Genomic DNA, 16,248 nt, shown 5'->3' on the forward strand with positions numbered 1-16,248 from the left:
CTATCATTATATTATTTAATTAAAAGATAACAATGGTAGATATATTCATGGAAAATATATGTATTTTAATTAGGAATATATAAGACTAACAAATTAATTATTATACTCTTTTTATTATTTTGATTAAAATTATCAGAAAAAAATATCCATCAAATCCTAACTTAATGTGTTTTTAATTTATGAGTTATTTTCATACAACGATTATTAGCTAATCAAATAAATAACATTTAATTATACAATATTTGAATGCTATATTCAAATATTTATACACAATGAACATTAATCTAAAATAAAATATAAGCATTTAAGAGATATGCTAAAAAATCCTTATGATTTTATATGATACTTATAAACGTAATCACAAAAAATATGATGCAAAAATAAGTCCTTATATTTATAATTTTATATAGAGAATATAGAAGTGAGATATTATCCAATAAAATTTGAATTTTATTTATTGAGTTATTTTAGAATCAAATATTTTCTATAATCACATTTTCAACAAATAAATGCTTATACAAACGCATTTATAATTTTTAATATTCTACATATACACTCAAAAATCAATGTTAATATTACAACTATATGAATGGAAAAATATAATGGTTCAATACATGATTTATTGATATTATAAAATATATGTATATTATATTTGCATTATGCATAAACAAAGAAACGACCCGTGCAAGTGCACGGGTACACTGCTAGTATGGATACAAAAAAGTATTATTTTTAATGATTAGTTTATATAATTTAATTACTAAGTAACACAAGTTTTTGAAAGTAGATCCAAATCTGCAACAATAAATAAAATGTCATTTTCAATAGTAAGAATTTCAAATTTTATGGCTAGGTAATCTTTTAAACAGGAAGCTAACATTTATGTACTCATAAATATACCATCAATTGGTAAAGTGAACTAAAAAAAGTGAAATCAAAGTTAGCACTAAATATTAAAGAGAATGTACTCCACGTGTAAGAGTCATAAAATGTTTGTTCGGTTGGTTATTACTGTTTGGATTATTGTTTAATTATTTAAGTTATGCACTAATCTTACACTTGAATTTATACATTGTGCATAAAACAAGACTTGATTTTGTGAATGCATATCTATTTCGTTTGATATTTTACAACTTATTTTACATTGAAATATTTATTTCTAATCATTACATTTTTTAAAAATAACAAATTCAATATCATATGACTTTACAATAGTTTCACATCAACAATCAAAATAAACAAAGCAAAGTTTATAAGTTAATCTTTAGAGTCACATTCTGCTGTTAAAAAACAACAAGCAAATTTCCATCTAAATTCATTCAACTTTTCCTAACATGCTTGCTTTTTTTAACATTACAGGTTCAATATCATTTCATTGTACCACCATCTTTACATTAGCAATGGATTACTGCAAAACATGTTTGAGTATGTATTCCTCAATCACATTTCATTTAACAAGTTATGTAATCACTTTTTAATTAAATTCATGCAATACATATTATTACCCTTGCGAACTCATGGGTCTCCTCCTAGTTGGCATATTAAAGTACTTGATTAAATATGTTAAAGCAATTTTTGTTATGTGGTCACTAGATATACTCTTTTTCTTCTCTGCCAAACCTGGAAAACTTTCATCATTCATCTCATTGTCATGGAACTTAGAGTCAAGCACGTCTTCTTCATAAGGAAGACAATTTAGATCCTTGTATGGTGAACCCTTAAGGAAAAGATCTCCTATAAATCATTCATCACCTCCGAAAAAACCTCCTCTCACATTGTGTGATCTTTTTTCTATATTGGTACGTGAAGAGATGTGAATGGCTAGTAAAGGTAGAAAAATGATGGGTATTTTGTAAGTATGTGTAGAGAAGTCGGAGGTTTTTTCTGTGATTATGGAATTATGGGTGGTTCATAGGGGGGAGGAATGGGGATCACCTGTCCCAAAATCAGTGTGTCCCCATGTCTCAAGCCAATAAGATTTTTCCAAGTAATGCACATATGTTACTTTAAGTTTTTTAAATTATTTTTTTAATGAAATGTCACCTTTTTATTGGACCGGGACAGGAAAATGGGACAGGAATGGGGACAGGTGATCTTTGTCCAGGGAGAGAGTGTGTGGAAGTTGTAAAAGGAGATTGGGTATTTGGTAGTTGTGAAAGAGAGAGTGGTTTTTGTGAGTGGTTTGGGATTGATGGATGATATAGTATTTTAGGATACCTAAAAAAATATCATTCTTCAATAAAAAATACTAAAAAATGTTTATATTATTTATTTGTTATTTTTTAAAAACAGTATTATGGGTCGGACAAAATTTGATATTTATAAATTGTATTAAATATATGATGTCCACCTTAATTAGAAATTATGAATTTCTAATATTTTTGGCATCAATGCAATATGTAGTTGCAAAAAAATCCTTCAAAATAAATGGTTTTTCATGTAGTGGATTACTTCCCTAGTTTTTATGTTTTTTCCATTTTTGGGAAATTCTTTTTATGTGGTTCCAAATCCATTAATTTATTCCAACTATATTATCCTTAAATATACATTCACCTTAAATTTAATTTTGAGCTGTGATTTTGAGTGATATTATCTTTTTTGAGCCAAATATCTCGCCCTTGATCTCCTCCATCATTAGTCCATTTATCATATTGTACTCCATATTTTCCTATGTGAATAAATTATTTTTTGTTCTCCACAATTATTATTGAGTTACGAGGCTTTGCCCTATTTGGCCAATTCTCTATTGAGAACTTAATGATCCTTCCCATTAATGAAAATGATAAATATGTCATCAAAAAATTTATGCTTTGTTTTTTAAAGTACTATCTATCTATTAATAGAGAAAATCCTAAATAAAGTGGGTATATCTTGATTTCTTTATTTTTCATGTACCAACTGTGTACTATAAAAATTATGTTTCTTTGTCCCTAATTGCAATATTAACTTTTTTTTTTAATTAAGTGACAAATTTTAATTAGGCAATGAGAGAAAGTCTTAGAAGAACGGGCATTTGATCCCCATTTATTTCCCCACCTTATACTTCATCAATATGCATTCCTTAATGCATTAATTGAGGGAAACTACTAAAGGAAGTAAAAAAGCACAAATAAAACTTAAAAGCAAATATTACAAATAAAATATCCCATTAAGTTTATGATATATTTTTGGTTATGAGTTTATGATATTTTCACAGCTACATAAAGGGCCGGATACAAAGGATTAAAAAAAGAGGAAAACGGGACTCATTAAAAAGGTCCTCATAATTCTTAATAACATAAAGCTAGCTTAATCATCTGCAACACCTTATACTTGAAATTATGTAATTGGGTCACATATTTCATTTAAGCAAAGATAGCTAAGCAGCATGTGAAGCAGCGATAAACTCAACAGCACCAGCTTCATTAATTGCCACCTTCAAGTTATCCACGTTAGAGGCATTGTTATAGTCCAAAGTTTCATCATCATATATATCCCACCACTTCTTCACCAGCATCTTGATATCTTCCCTCTGCATGTTCTCTTCTTTCCCTGTGTACCTCCATGGCTTAGATCCCTGTCACAAAACGTAATAAAATTAGAACTTTTAAATTATAATTATAATTTAAATAGTACTTATAGGTTTTATAGAGCACTTACAAAAGCACAGTAGTGAACCACTTTGACTTTGTCAAGCTCAACATTCTCAGGGTGACGCCACAACATGGCTAGCACAAGATTGTAAATATTGGGTATTGGCTTGTATTTGTCCTTGAAATACATGTTCAAATAGTCCTACAAAAACACATTTTAACAATTTTCAATTGGGTCATAGTTATATTTCATAAAGTGCAATTCGATGATCATAGTGAGAAAATGTTGGAAACTATCAAAATGACAAAATTAGAGCCTCAAATGATTTAAAACAGTAACATAATTAATACATAAATTACCTGCTCAGCAAATGAAGTAGGGGTGGTTGTTATAAGTGTTTGAAGGAGGTCATGGTAAGTATCCAAATTAGGCTCATAAACAAAGAAGCCAGCATTGAAATAGAGAGGAGGTTTGGGACCAAAATCAGAAGGCCAGTGAACCTTATCCGGGCACTGTTGACAGTAACCAATCTGGTACTGTTTGGTGTGTTTCCAAGAGGGTTCACAGAAACAATCCTTCACAGCATAGAAGTAATTGTCGGGCATGTCAAACAGGTGGTCAATGTTCTCAAAAACTTGAATATCACCGTCTAGGTAAATCATCTTGGTGTACTCCACAAACTGTAAAGGGGAGTGAAGTATGCATTAGGGTTTGTGTACAGACATTAAAAAGTAGCAAGTGTTTCATTTAAAGGGCGAGTAATTAAAGGATATTGTAAATTAGCCTTATACAAAGGAGTATTCATAAAACGGTTTCCTTGATATGTGTGTGTCAGTATGTGAATGTAACTAGGTTAGTGCAATAAATATATGATGTAGAATGAAAAAGACCACCATAAAATGAATAATTAGTAATATATGTGTGTTGAATGTAGCTAGGTTGGTTGGTATGTTTACTTTTGCCCAAAAAGAAAGAATTTTTTTATTTATTATAAATTAGTTTTGCCACTCAAACATTTGTTTGGTCAGACTTTTCTAAAACAAGTCAAATTTAACAGTTTTTAATTTTTATTATAAAAATGTTTCTCTAAAAGAGAAAAAAATAAATTAATTTAAGTTTCCTATAATATAAGATTGTGAAGTATATTTTAATGATTCTACATCACTTTTGTTTCACATTAGAAACGACTAAATTTTATTAGTATATAAAAAGACTTTCACCATTGAAAATAGAAAATCAATAGATGATAATAAAAGAAAGAAAAAGGAAACCAAATTCATCTGGTATAATAACCATTTCCACTTTTTTTTAAAAGTTAACAGAAGTAGAAAAAGGGAATATGGCGACGCACAAGTGCAACGTTTCGTGTAATGAGACATGCAACGAAGAACAACCGAAGAAAAAACCCGAAGAAAACTTTTCATACATAGAAAATTACACGATAAAAATGAATAGAAAGAAAAAGATGAAGGATAATGTGTATATTTACCTCCCAAATACGGAGCTTGGAGTAGTTGATAACATAGTAAGCCATAGCAAACTGGGTTTGGTTCTCTGGTGGATACACAGGCATAATTTCTCTTAGAACACAACCTTGATTGATCAAAATCTCACGGTGTTCTTCAGGAACATCAGGTAACATAGCAACAACAAGAGGGTATGCTGAGTTAACCTTTCTAAGACCTTTGGCCAACCCAACAACACCTTTCCAATAGTCACCATTCCCAGCCAGGAACGTCACAAAAGCACGGCCAAGAGAACCTTGAGCTACCTTCATAGAGAGAGCATCAACGGTGGCTATTTGAGTAGGAGCCATTAGAGTAAAGTAGTGAGTTTGGTTGAAAAGAGAAGGATTTGCTATGCAACAAGAACAAGTTATGTGTTTTGGTTTGTTGTTAGTTGTGATGGTTAAGGATATGAAAGTTGGGTTGCTTATATAGAACATTTGAGGGTATTATGGTGATTGTAGTAATCAACGAATAATCCTACGTTTAAACTTATGATTTGTGAATCATTACCAAATAAGTTAGTTTATTATTTTATTTACGACGCGTATATGACTTTAAAGATATCCAGATTTTCCAGCATTGCTTCAATGTTAGAATCGTTAGTGACGTTGTGTAATAAAATATTTGATAATGATGGCCAATATAAAAGTAATATTTACGTGTTATGCTCATAATTAGCCTCTTCTTTTCTTTTTAAAATTTGTGTAATAGCAATATAATAATTTATAGATAGTTAATATATCATCTATATTTATTTGTATTATTTTTTTTCTAAAAAGTTAATAATAATTGAAAATAAATAATATATAATACATTGATAATGTATAAAACTTATAAATTAGATATAGTGATTTTTTTAGGTTGATAAAAGGCATGACTTTTCTTGAACCGTGATTTTTTCATAATGTTCCTTAAACAGGAAAAATCCTCAACTTTAACCATATCCCACACTTGAGTATTTTGAAATAGTGAAATTATAGTGAACCATGTCATGTCATGCTGCCATTTTCAATTTAAAATGTGGTGAAATATAATTTGTATGATATGCACTTACAATAGTTAATTACCATTTGCCGAACCAATTAATATGATTTCCTATCTTTCTCTTATCTTTAAATATTGCAGGATATCATCCTCTGTTTCTCTTTCTTTTTTACCCGCAAAAGGATTGATTTTATTAAGATACCACAAATACAAGAAGTTGTAAAGAGGTTCTATAGATTGGCAAAAATATATATATATATATATATATATTTATCACTTTTCCTTTAATCAAGAACCATGATTTCAATTTCACATTCTTCAAGATTTGCTGAAAAATCATTTTAAAAAAATTGAAAATAACATCGTTACTGGCTGCCATATTAACCAAATCGTGGATAGCTAAATAATGCTCCAAAATTTATTATTTTTTGTTGGTTGATAGTCTTATATGCATTATGAAGTTTCTCGAAGGATCTTGATGAAGGACAATTTCAAGTTAAAGGCAAGATGAGAATAGGTGTTGAAAAGTTTTTTTGTTCCTTGTTGCAAAATTGACAAAAAGTTCCCCTTGAATAATATATGTCATTCCTTTCCTTAGGAAGACATTCATAATTGGTAATCTATCTCAAAAAAAATTCATGTGAAGTTAGTGACATTCAAGGAGTTTTAGACTACCACAAAAGTTTGGAAAAGTTGATATCCTATTCGAGGTTGTTCGTTTGCCTTTGATAGAATCTGGTAAACTTATTTGATAGAGTATTGATTAGGTTTTCATGGGATCACTCTGTAACACCCCAGTCTTGACATGTGATCCTAAGGTCCATGAATTTACTGAGCGTGCCATCTATTAAGCTTAAATATTTCTGCAGTATTTTATTATCCCTAAAGGGAGCCTCCGCGACTCGAACCCATGACCTCAGAGACTTATAGTCATTGATTCTATTGAGTCGCTACCACTAAACTAGCGACTCAATGAAATCAATGACTATAAGTCCCCGAGGTCATGGGTTCGAGTCGCGGAGGCTCCCTTTAGGGATAATAAAATACTGCAGAAATATTTAAGCTTAATATGTGGCACGCTCAGTAAATTCATGGACCTTAGGATCACATGTCAAAGTCGAGGTGTTATAGTCTCTCATCAATCTCCATTGTCTCTCCTTAAAGTAGTGTTTTGAAAATCATGCATAAGATTTTCAATTAGTTGTCTTAATTATGGAAACTGAACTTAAAAGTTTGATGACAACTCTCCTAAAAGTGTCTCTCTTATTTAAAGAATAAAACTTTCATGTTTTTAAAAGAATGGCACTAAATGATAATTAGAGAAGCAATATGGCAATGAGGATGAGATAATTTTCCATTTTTATTGGTTATGAATGTAAATCCCATATAGTCTCATGAATTATGTGGTTTTTTCTTTTCATTTGATGCTCTTTATTTCAGCTATTAGATTTGTTTAGTGTTTTTTCCTAATATAACTGTAGACTACTAATTAATACGATTCAGTCCCTCAGTTTATTTCATGCAATTTTATTGTGTAGATCATAATTCTGTTAGTTCTTTTCATCATGTTACTAAGTGTACTTCATGCAATGTATTATCATTTGTTCTTTACTAGAACACAAAGGTATGGACAATGGTTGATCAGCTGTTGAGGAAGGAGAAGAGGATAATCGTCAAAGTAGCAAGATGAGGTAGGAAAGCTGGACCCGCCGGTGGAGGTACCTGAAAAGGTTCTCTGACGATCAACTTTGGTGGTCCCAACACGCGGGACCCACCTCAGCGACCAAGTATGTGTCTCTTCGGTTCGTCGGGTAGGAACATCATTAAAGTCATATTTCTTCCATTTAGTAATTCTACTTTGATTAACCAAGAATATTGTATCACTTATCAAATAAAAGTAGAATATTGTATTACTTAGGCCTTGTTTGAGAGTGTGGTTTTGAAGGAGAATGGAAGGGAAGAGATGGCATTGAAAATCATTCCCCTTGTTTGGGAGTTGGATGAAGGAGAGTAGAAGGTTCTGGAGGGTTTCTCGGTCCCTCCAAATTTATCCACGTGTCTATTTTGAAAATCCTCAATTTGAGGTTTTTTAGAGATAAAATGTCAAAATAGCTAAATATTTTTAGTAATGTTATATAATTTTACATTATTGTCTATTTCTCATTGTTAATTATATTTTTAAAAGAAAGATTAAAAATATTATGACATTATCATTAGTTTACCATCCATTTTCTAAATTTTATATTCACAAACAATAGCGAAGATTTCATTCTTTTTCCTTTCTCTTCCTCTCTCTTCTTAACCATTTGATATCTTTCATTCTCTTTCCCTCATAACTCTCAAACAAAGCTTTAATGATTAAATAACTAATCTTTGTTGAAAAGTTTGGGATAATCTCCCTTAAACAAAGCCTTAATGATTAAATAACTAATCTTTGTTGAAAAGTTTGGGATAATCTCCCTTTAACAATTTTCACTCACATGATTGAATGCTGACTTTTAACTATATGCAATGTTTGGAGATTTATTATATGAATCAAATGATTTCCTGTAGGGAACTTGTTCATCATAAGAGTATATGGTTGCACCTTCTTTGGATTGTGCTTGGTGTACTCAAACTTGAATATTTATTCAACATTTGTTCTTGTATTAAGAATTTAATGAGGGCTCACACCTTTAAATCAACTTTTTATTAATATTTTTTTCTTGAAAAAATGTAACTCAAAACTTACGATGCTAAATTATAACCACCTTTATCAGATATAGATACACTAAATGGTCAAATAAAATATAGATAGGAGCACATCTATTATTCCACAATTTGTGTCATTGTGATTGAAAAAATATATATTTAAATTAAAAAATTAATTATTAAGTATTTTCTTAACCAATCATAATCAATGGCATGTGAAGTGACAGAAATTATAGAATAAAAAATGTGCTTCTACTTAACTGTTATGAGAAATATACTAGAAGTCTTATTTAGAATAAATTTATATCTCCTATAGCATTCCCTGTACTCTACCATATACCATCAATAAAAATTTGACATATATGTATTAAAAAATAATTTAATTTTTAAATTTAATATTATTATATCTTGTGGATTTTGATATAAGGTAAAATTTTGATATATACATTTTTTATACTATCAACCTAGTATGCATTATTGTATTGTGGATTGACAATTTAATTTTAAATAGTTATCTAAAATATATATAAAGTTAAAATATGAGGTAACTATTATCATGGAGTAACTACCATTATATAAAATATGAGTTTCATATAAGTCTAGGTAACTACCATTAACGTAATAACCACATATATCTCACCTTAAATTTGACATTATAAAAAATAAAAAAAATAATTATAACAAGTAAACCCGATACAAAAAACAATTCTAATTATATAAAATAATATATAAAAATTAAATATTTAATAAAAATATGTTACCATAAAATAAAAATTAGGGTTGATACATATGAAATGTCCATTGATACACTACTTATTATAATAATCAAATACTTACTTTAGTTTTAGGTAGTGATAAACAAAACTCTATCTAAAAATATCCTTAAAACAAAAATGATTATCATAACTAGCATATCAACCGGCGATAAGTGTCGGTCATCCACATTTATATTTTTTCTAATATAGAATATAATATATAAGCTAAATAAAGAGTGAAAATTTAAAAGATAATATGTGGTAGTTGATATGATATACATAAAACTTATACGAATTTCTCATTTTGTGCATCTAATAATCATTATAGATGTTTTTTATGTTATTTTTTGTTTTTCTTGGGTTGAAAAAGAGAGAATATAGAAATAATAGAATATGTAGAAAAATAATTATATATTAATATATAAATTAATACAATGAAAATAATATTTTGAAGTTTAAAGTAGTTAATAATAATACAAAAATATATGTTTGAAATATAAAAATTATATGATGTTGGTGGTTATTTATTATTATGCCTTTTATTAATATATAGAGTATAGAATATAGAATATAGAATAGGTAAAATATATGTTTAATGAATTTAATATCTTTGAATGGGTAGAATTGAAATCAACTATAAATATATCCAAACAAATTTGTTACATGAATGAATTCAACGTTGTAAAGCTACCTCAACTGAATTTCAGGTTAACTGCCACCGGCCCCAGGGCCCAGTGGCCGGTAAATATCATTTTCACCACCGACTTGGGCCCACGAAATTCGCCCTTTTGGGAGTCACGTCCACAGTTTTTGGACACGCTTTCCACGAAAGTAGCGTCATTTTTCACCTTAATTCATGGTGGGCTCCACAATATCCATTGCATTTTTACAAGGAGAAGGTAGTCTGTCATATCTTTATCTAATACATCATCTTTCATCTATTTGTATTTACTTTTATAATATTTAATAACAAATAAATATGAATGATAAATAATATATAAAATTTATATATGAGTAGTGTATACATTTTTTCTTTTATAAGAATAGAATTGTGACCATTAATCTTAAATCATATAATTTTGAAATTAAGTTGAACATATATTGTAGTAGTGGCACGCGGTTACAAGTGTAGCTTCCTAAGACTAAGTGGGGTGTGGACCCATGCATGGCCACAAGGTTTCTTGGTTTAGTTAGTTGGTCCAAAATCAAAGAGATGATAGTGTAGATTATTAAAGGATAGCATTAGTAACAGGATAATGACGTGAAGTATCATATAGTATATTCTTTTGGATAGGGTTTTTGCACTACACCGACCATATTTTTGGCAAAATGATATTTAAAGTCGTACTTGTTATTTTCTTATTGTTTCTTTGAGGCACTTGAGGCACCAAGTAGGGGACAAAAGAACTTGAGGCACCAAGTAGGAAAGATCGTTTGAGAATATTCTCTTCCGGATTCAATTAGCAGTAAATCAATATTGAAAATTCAAGCTCAACACTATTCAAGATATTATATTTAACATGTTTCAGTGCAAAATTACTTACTTAATTTTCTTAAACTATGCTCTAATGACACTCATTAGGATTCTTATTTTTTATACTGAGTATTCTTACACCTAAACAAAATTCTATGAAAAAGGTTTGAATAAAAAGTGAAACGTCAATTTAATCTTTAGCCAACAAATTAATCCTTTAAAAATGCTAATAAAATAGGTTTTGAAAGTTTAATATGACATCACATTAGTCTTTTTTTATAAGAACTCAAATTTATACTATCCTGGTGGCTATTTGAAATTTCTGAATAATATTTGAGATTGATCAATATTTATTATCCTACAATTCTACAGCTCTCACAGTGACGAACTTTTCGCCAAAAATGTTTAGTGTGACGCAGAAATTGCTAAGAAACTTCACTGTGCTTATTTGTTGAAGGAGGTGTCTGCTAGAACATGAGAAAATTTTATATGCTACTTTCACTTGGCTTTTCCAAAAAAAGGTGTCGTTCATGGCCAGCGATTGTTTTATGAATAACGACCTCCTCCTACTTGAAGAAGACAATGGACATGTTCATCATATTTCCTATGCTGGCTCCAATCCTTAGTTTATTATTTTCTCCTTTTCATTGTAATGCTAGTTTTCACTTGTATGAGCTTATAGAAGGTGATTTTGTAAAAAGTATATGTAGCATATTGTAAAACATTATATATTTTAGTAGCAATTTACAATGAATCAACTTGTGTTCCATCTATGTAGTTGTTATATTAGAAAACATAAATTTTCATAGCAAAATTTTGTTGTTCAAATGTGAGGTTTCTTTACATTGAGTCTGCTTGGAAGACATGCTCTTCAATATCATGGTCTTTTACATTTCTTTACACAGTAAAATGGTTAAGACCCTGTCCTCTATCTTTTTCAAAAGATAGGTTGGACATTCAATACGTAGCATCCTCGTTTTGCCCGATGTAGGCCCCAGATAGATGGGTACATGTTAAACGATTCAAATTATTGCCGTCATCTTCTTTAGACAAAGCTTGGGTGTTAAATTCATACTATTTATCATCTTGCTTGATACAACAACAGGAAGACAAGACGTGATTTGAACGTCTTTCCCTTCCTTCATATTCTCCGCATGATAGGTATTTCACTTGGAATAGTGATCGGCTGTCCCTATTCATATCCTTATCCAATCAGAAAATAATACTTAAAAGTTATAAAAACAAAAACTATCATTTTATACTATTCGCTATAATTCTATTGGTCAGGGATAGAGAGACACTATCATTTTGGGAACAAGTGTTATATCCATTAATGGAGAGACAAATACTTGACTATCATTTTATACTATTCACCATAATTCTATTGGTGAGGGATAGAGAGACACTATCATTTTGGGAATAAGGATCATATCCATTAATGGAGAGACAAATACTTGATTTTATATGTACTTTTAATGACAAAAATGTTATTCTATTATATATAAAAGGATAAAAATATTTTATCATATTATTGTTTCCTTTGTTTTTTGCACTACTTATTTCTCCATCAATAAATAAGATTCTTATTCCATTTTGGGATAGAGGATCTATATTATTTCACTTGTCTTATTTAGACAATAGGTTTTCCCTTTGAATTCTTCAAAGTGGCCAAGGTGAATCAAGTTAAGAGTATGCATTATATCAATTATTATGGTTGGGTTGAACTTGAATCGAACATAAGATGACCTTAGATTACCCTTGCTTAATATGTGAAATGAAATTTTGATGTTATTGGATAGGGATAAGGAAACACATGGTTGATGTCATGGCCTTGTCATATAATATATGATAACTTAGATCACATTGGCATATTATATGAACTTGTGTAATGGTTTCCTTGCTTTATATCATTAAGTTAAGCTTACCTTGCTGTAAATGGATAAAAAAATTTTTTGTCTCAATTAGTATTCTCAATGGTATCTCCAACTAATTAAAATGTTATTTAATTGAAAAAAATATAAAAATATAAATTAATATTTTATATTATTTAGTATAATATTATTAAATAGAGATACAGACAAAATCATTTTAGGACAAAAAATCCATATTCCTCTAAAGGAATGTGCAATTACATCACCATTATCTAGTCATATAAACATATTAGTCAATCAATTTAGTAGTTGTGGTTAGAGATGGTAAAAAACTCGACCCGTGAGTATTGTGAAAATACTCGCAATGAATACCTATAATAATAGCTTATAGGTGAGAGCGGATTTTGTGATATCCGCTCACATATACCCGCAAATTTATATATTTAGTTTTTAGTTAAACTTTTATATATGTTTATTATTATTTTAAAGTTATATATCATATATTTTATTATTAATTCATAATAAATTGCACATATTTTATTATGATCATAAGTTTATCATATTATTTATGTAACAATTATTTTTACATAATGATTATTACAAATCATATAAATATATAATTAAAATTAAAAATTTATTAAGTTGCCACAAATATTATGGATTTGGACACGAGAAATCAGTACCTACCCCGTCTCGTTATCATCGTAGTTGATAAGTATATGCAACAGTATATGACTTATCCAAAATAGGAAATTAGACACAATTAAAGATATGATCTCTTTTGTCAGAATCCTAAGTCAACTAGACAGGAACGATCGGTCAAGAATCAAGATCTTATCCACTCACATATACCCGCAAATTTATATATTTAGTTTTTAGTTAAACTTTTATATATGTTTATTATTATTTTAAAGTTATATATCATATATTTTATTATTAATTCATAATAAATTGCACATATTTTATTATGATCATAAGTTTATCATATTATTTATGTAACAATTATTTTTACATAATGATTATTACAAATCATATAAATATATAATTAAAATTAAAAATTTATTAAGTTGCCACAAATATTATGGATTTGGACACGAGAAATCAGTACCTACCCCGTCTCGTTATCATCGTAGTTGATAAGTATATGCAACAGTATATGACTTATCCAAAATAGGAAATTAGACACAATTAAAGATATGATCTCTTTTGTCAGAATCCTAAGTCAACTAGACAGGAACGATCGGTCAAGAATCAAGATCTTTGGATCGTGGTGGGCCTTACTAGTCTTAAGTCTTATTCTATTGACCAATCCTTAGACTAATGTTTTTTTTATATTTATTGAACAGTGTCAACACCCAATTTCACGATCATCACTCAAGAAGCCCTAACTGTCATTGAATCAATGGCCTCCAAATCCAAAGCCGCGAAAACCTCCTCCGCTTCATCCCCGGCCACAGCCCCCTTCAACGCAGGTTCTGCTGTAGAGATCAGCTCCGACGACAACGGTTTCCGCGGTTCTCTGTTCACCGGCAAGATCATCCGCCGCCTCGCCAACGACCGGCTCTTGATCGAGTACGACAACCTCATTGCCGACGAGAGCGGTTCGAAGCGGTTGAGAGAGATCCTCAAACTTTACCAGCTCCGCCCGATTCCCCCGACGGAGAACAATCGGGAATTCAAGTTCGGCGATGAGGTTGACGCGTACCATAATGATGGGTGGTGGGAGGGTCACGTTACGGAAGAGTGTGGGAATGGAAAGTTCGCTGTATATTTCAGAGTTTCGAGGCAGCAGATCGTGTTCCATAAAGAAGAACTCAGACTCCACCGTGAGTGGTTCAATGAGAATTGGGTTCCTCCATTCCCACAGAAGCAAGAAGAGGAGGTATGAAATTTTCTTTTTACGTTGAACGTTATTCAAATTATGTTGTAAACATGTAATTATCATTCAGTCTTTATTTGTTTAATGTCCATTGATATTTGTTGCATTAGATATCAATCTAGGGCTAAATTCATACCATGTGTGATAACATAGTGAAGGGGCATAAGTGCCCTATCTATCAAGCATTTCATTTTTATGTCTAGAATTTAAAGCTTTATTATGAAACCGTGTTCATTAAATTATTGTAACTTACTCTGGAAGACATCCATTATGCAGTGTTGCGATCACGATATTGAGATAAGGAAAGTGTTTTTATGTACAATTTTGCTGGACACCCTGCATAGATATTGTACATTGATGTGAGTGTGGTTGGGTATTGAGGTGTCTCATATTTCTAAGGTAAGTAGAATTACTGCAATCAAAGTAAGATATGTGTCAGATGAGGTGTCAAATCTAATTCTATAAACAATACACTTGATTGTGGTAATTAGTTAGAGGTTGATATATGGTACTTAATTGGTGTGTATATAACATGTATGGCAATGATATCATACTATCATACTTAATGGGTAACACAATACATGAGGATCGTCTCATCTAGTGGGATCTAAAAGGCCTCTAGGGTGAACAAATGTACACAATCTAACCCTACAAGTAAAGAGATTTTTCCTAGGATTTGATCCTATAAGTTTCAGGTCACAAGGAAGCAACTTTACCATTGTGCTGAGGATGATCCTTGTTGTATACCATACTTGAATGCAAATGTGATTTGTGTAGTTTTTCTCTCGGTCTAAGAGGGTACTAGGATTTTCTTTCATGACTTGAACAGAGAACATGTCATGAATTGCATGTGAGGATATTAATCATTTTAGTTTTGTTATAATTTAATTTTTTTGTGTGATATATTGAATTGCAGAAAGTGTTGTTGACACCAAATGTGACGTCTGCTGAATCTGTGACATCAGATGTGAAGTCTGCTCAAACCGTGACACCAAATGTGAAGCCTGTTGAAATTGTGATCCGGGAGGAGAGGTTTAGTGTAGGGACACCAGTTGAGGTTAGCAGTGATGAAAAAGGTTACCAAGGAGCTTGGTTTTCTGCCACTGTTGTTCAAGTGATAGGAAAGAGAAAGTTCCTTGTTGAGTATCAGAGCCTACTTGCTGATGATGATTCACAGCTTTTGAGAGAGGAGGTTAATACCCACCACATAAGGCCTCGTCCGCCACAAACTGTTGTTGATGATCATTTTAGTCTTCTTGAAGAAGTGGATGCTTTTCACAAGGATGGCTGGTGGGTTGGCATGGTTTCTAAAGTTGTTGACAACTCACGGTATGTAGTTTACTTCAGGAACAGCAGTGAAGAACTAGAGTTTCAGCACTCCCAATTGAGGAAACACCAAGACTGGATTGATGGCAAATGGATCATGGCTTCGAAGGTATGGCATTATGACTGCACGCTAGAATAACAAGCTTTCATTCCACTAGGTGGGTTAGTTACATGGGTCGAACCAACT

At 30.6% G+C, this 16,248-nt stretch overlaps 2 protein-coding genes across 2 annotated transcripts; one reads left to right on the forward strand and one right to left on the reverse strand.

The window, feature by feature from the left end:
• LOC109335297 (galactinol synthase 2-like) lies at positions 3,174–5,465 on the reverse strand. Its single transcript, XM_019571429.1, has 4 exons — positions 5,063–5,465; positions 3,933–4,253; positions 3,640–3,774; positions 3,174–3,556 (listed from the first exon to the last, which is right to left on the reverse strand). Exons 1-4 carry the CDS (start codon positions 5,387–5,389, stop codon positions 3,359–3,361), a joined length of 981 nt encoding a protein of 326 aa, XP_019426974.1. The 5' UTR covers positions 5,390–5,465; the 3' UTR covers positions 3,174–3,358.
• Positions 14,090–16,236, forward strand: LOC109335218 (DUF724 domain-containing protein 3-like). The gene is made up of 2 exons (XM_019571331.1): positions 14,090–14,738; positions 15,652–16,236. Exons 1-2 carry the CDS (start codon positions 14,259–14,261, stop codon positions 16,198–16,200), a joined length of 1,029 nt encoding a protein of 342 aa, XP_019426876.1. The 5' UTR covers positions 14,090–14,258; the 3' UTR covers positions 16,201–16,236.

Source organism: Lupinus angustifolius, chromosome LG20 (genome assembly GCF_001865875.1).
Source record: "Lupinus angustifolius cultivar Tanjil chromosome LG20, LupAngTanjil_v1.0, whole genome shotgun sequence".
NCBI lineage: Eukaryota > Viridiplantae > Streptophyta > Magnoliopsida > Fabales > Fabaceae > Lupinus > Lupinus angustifolius.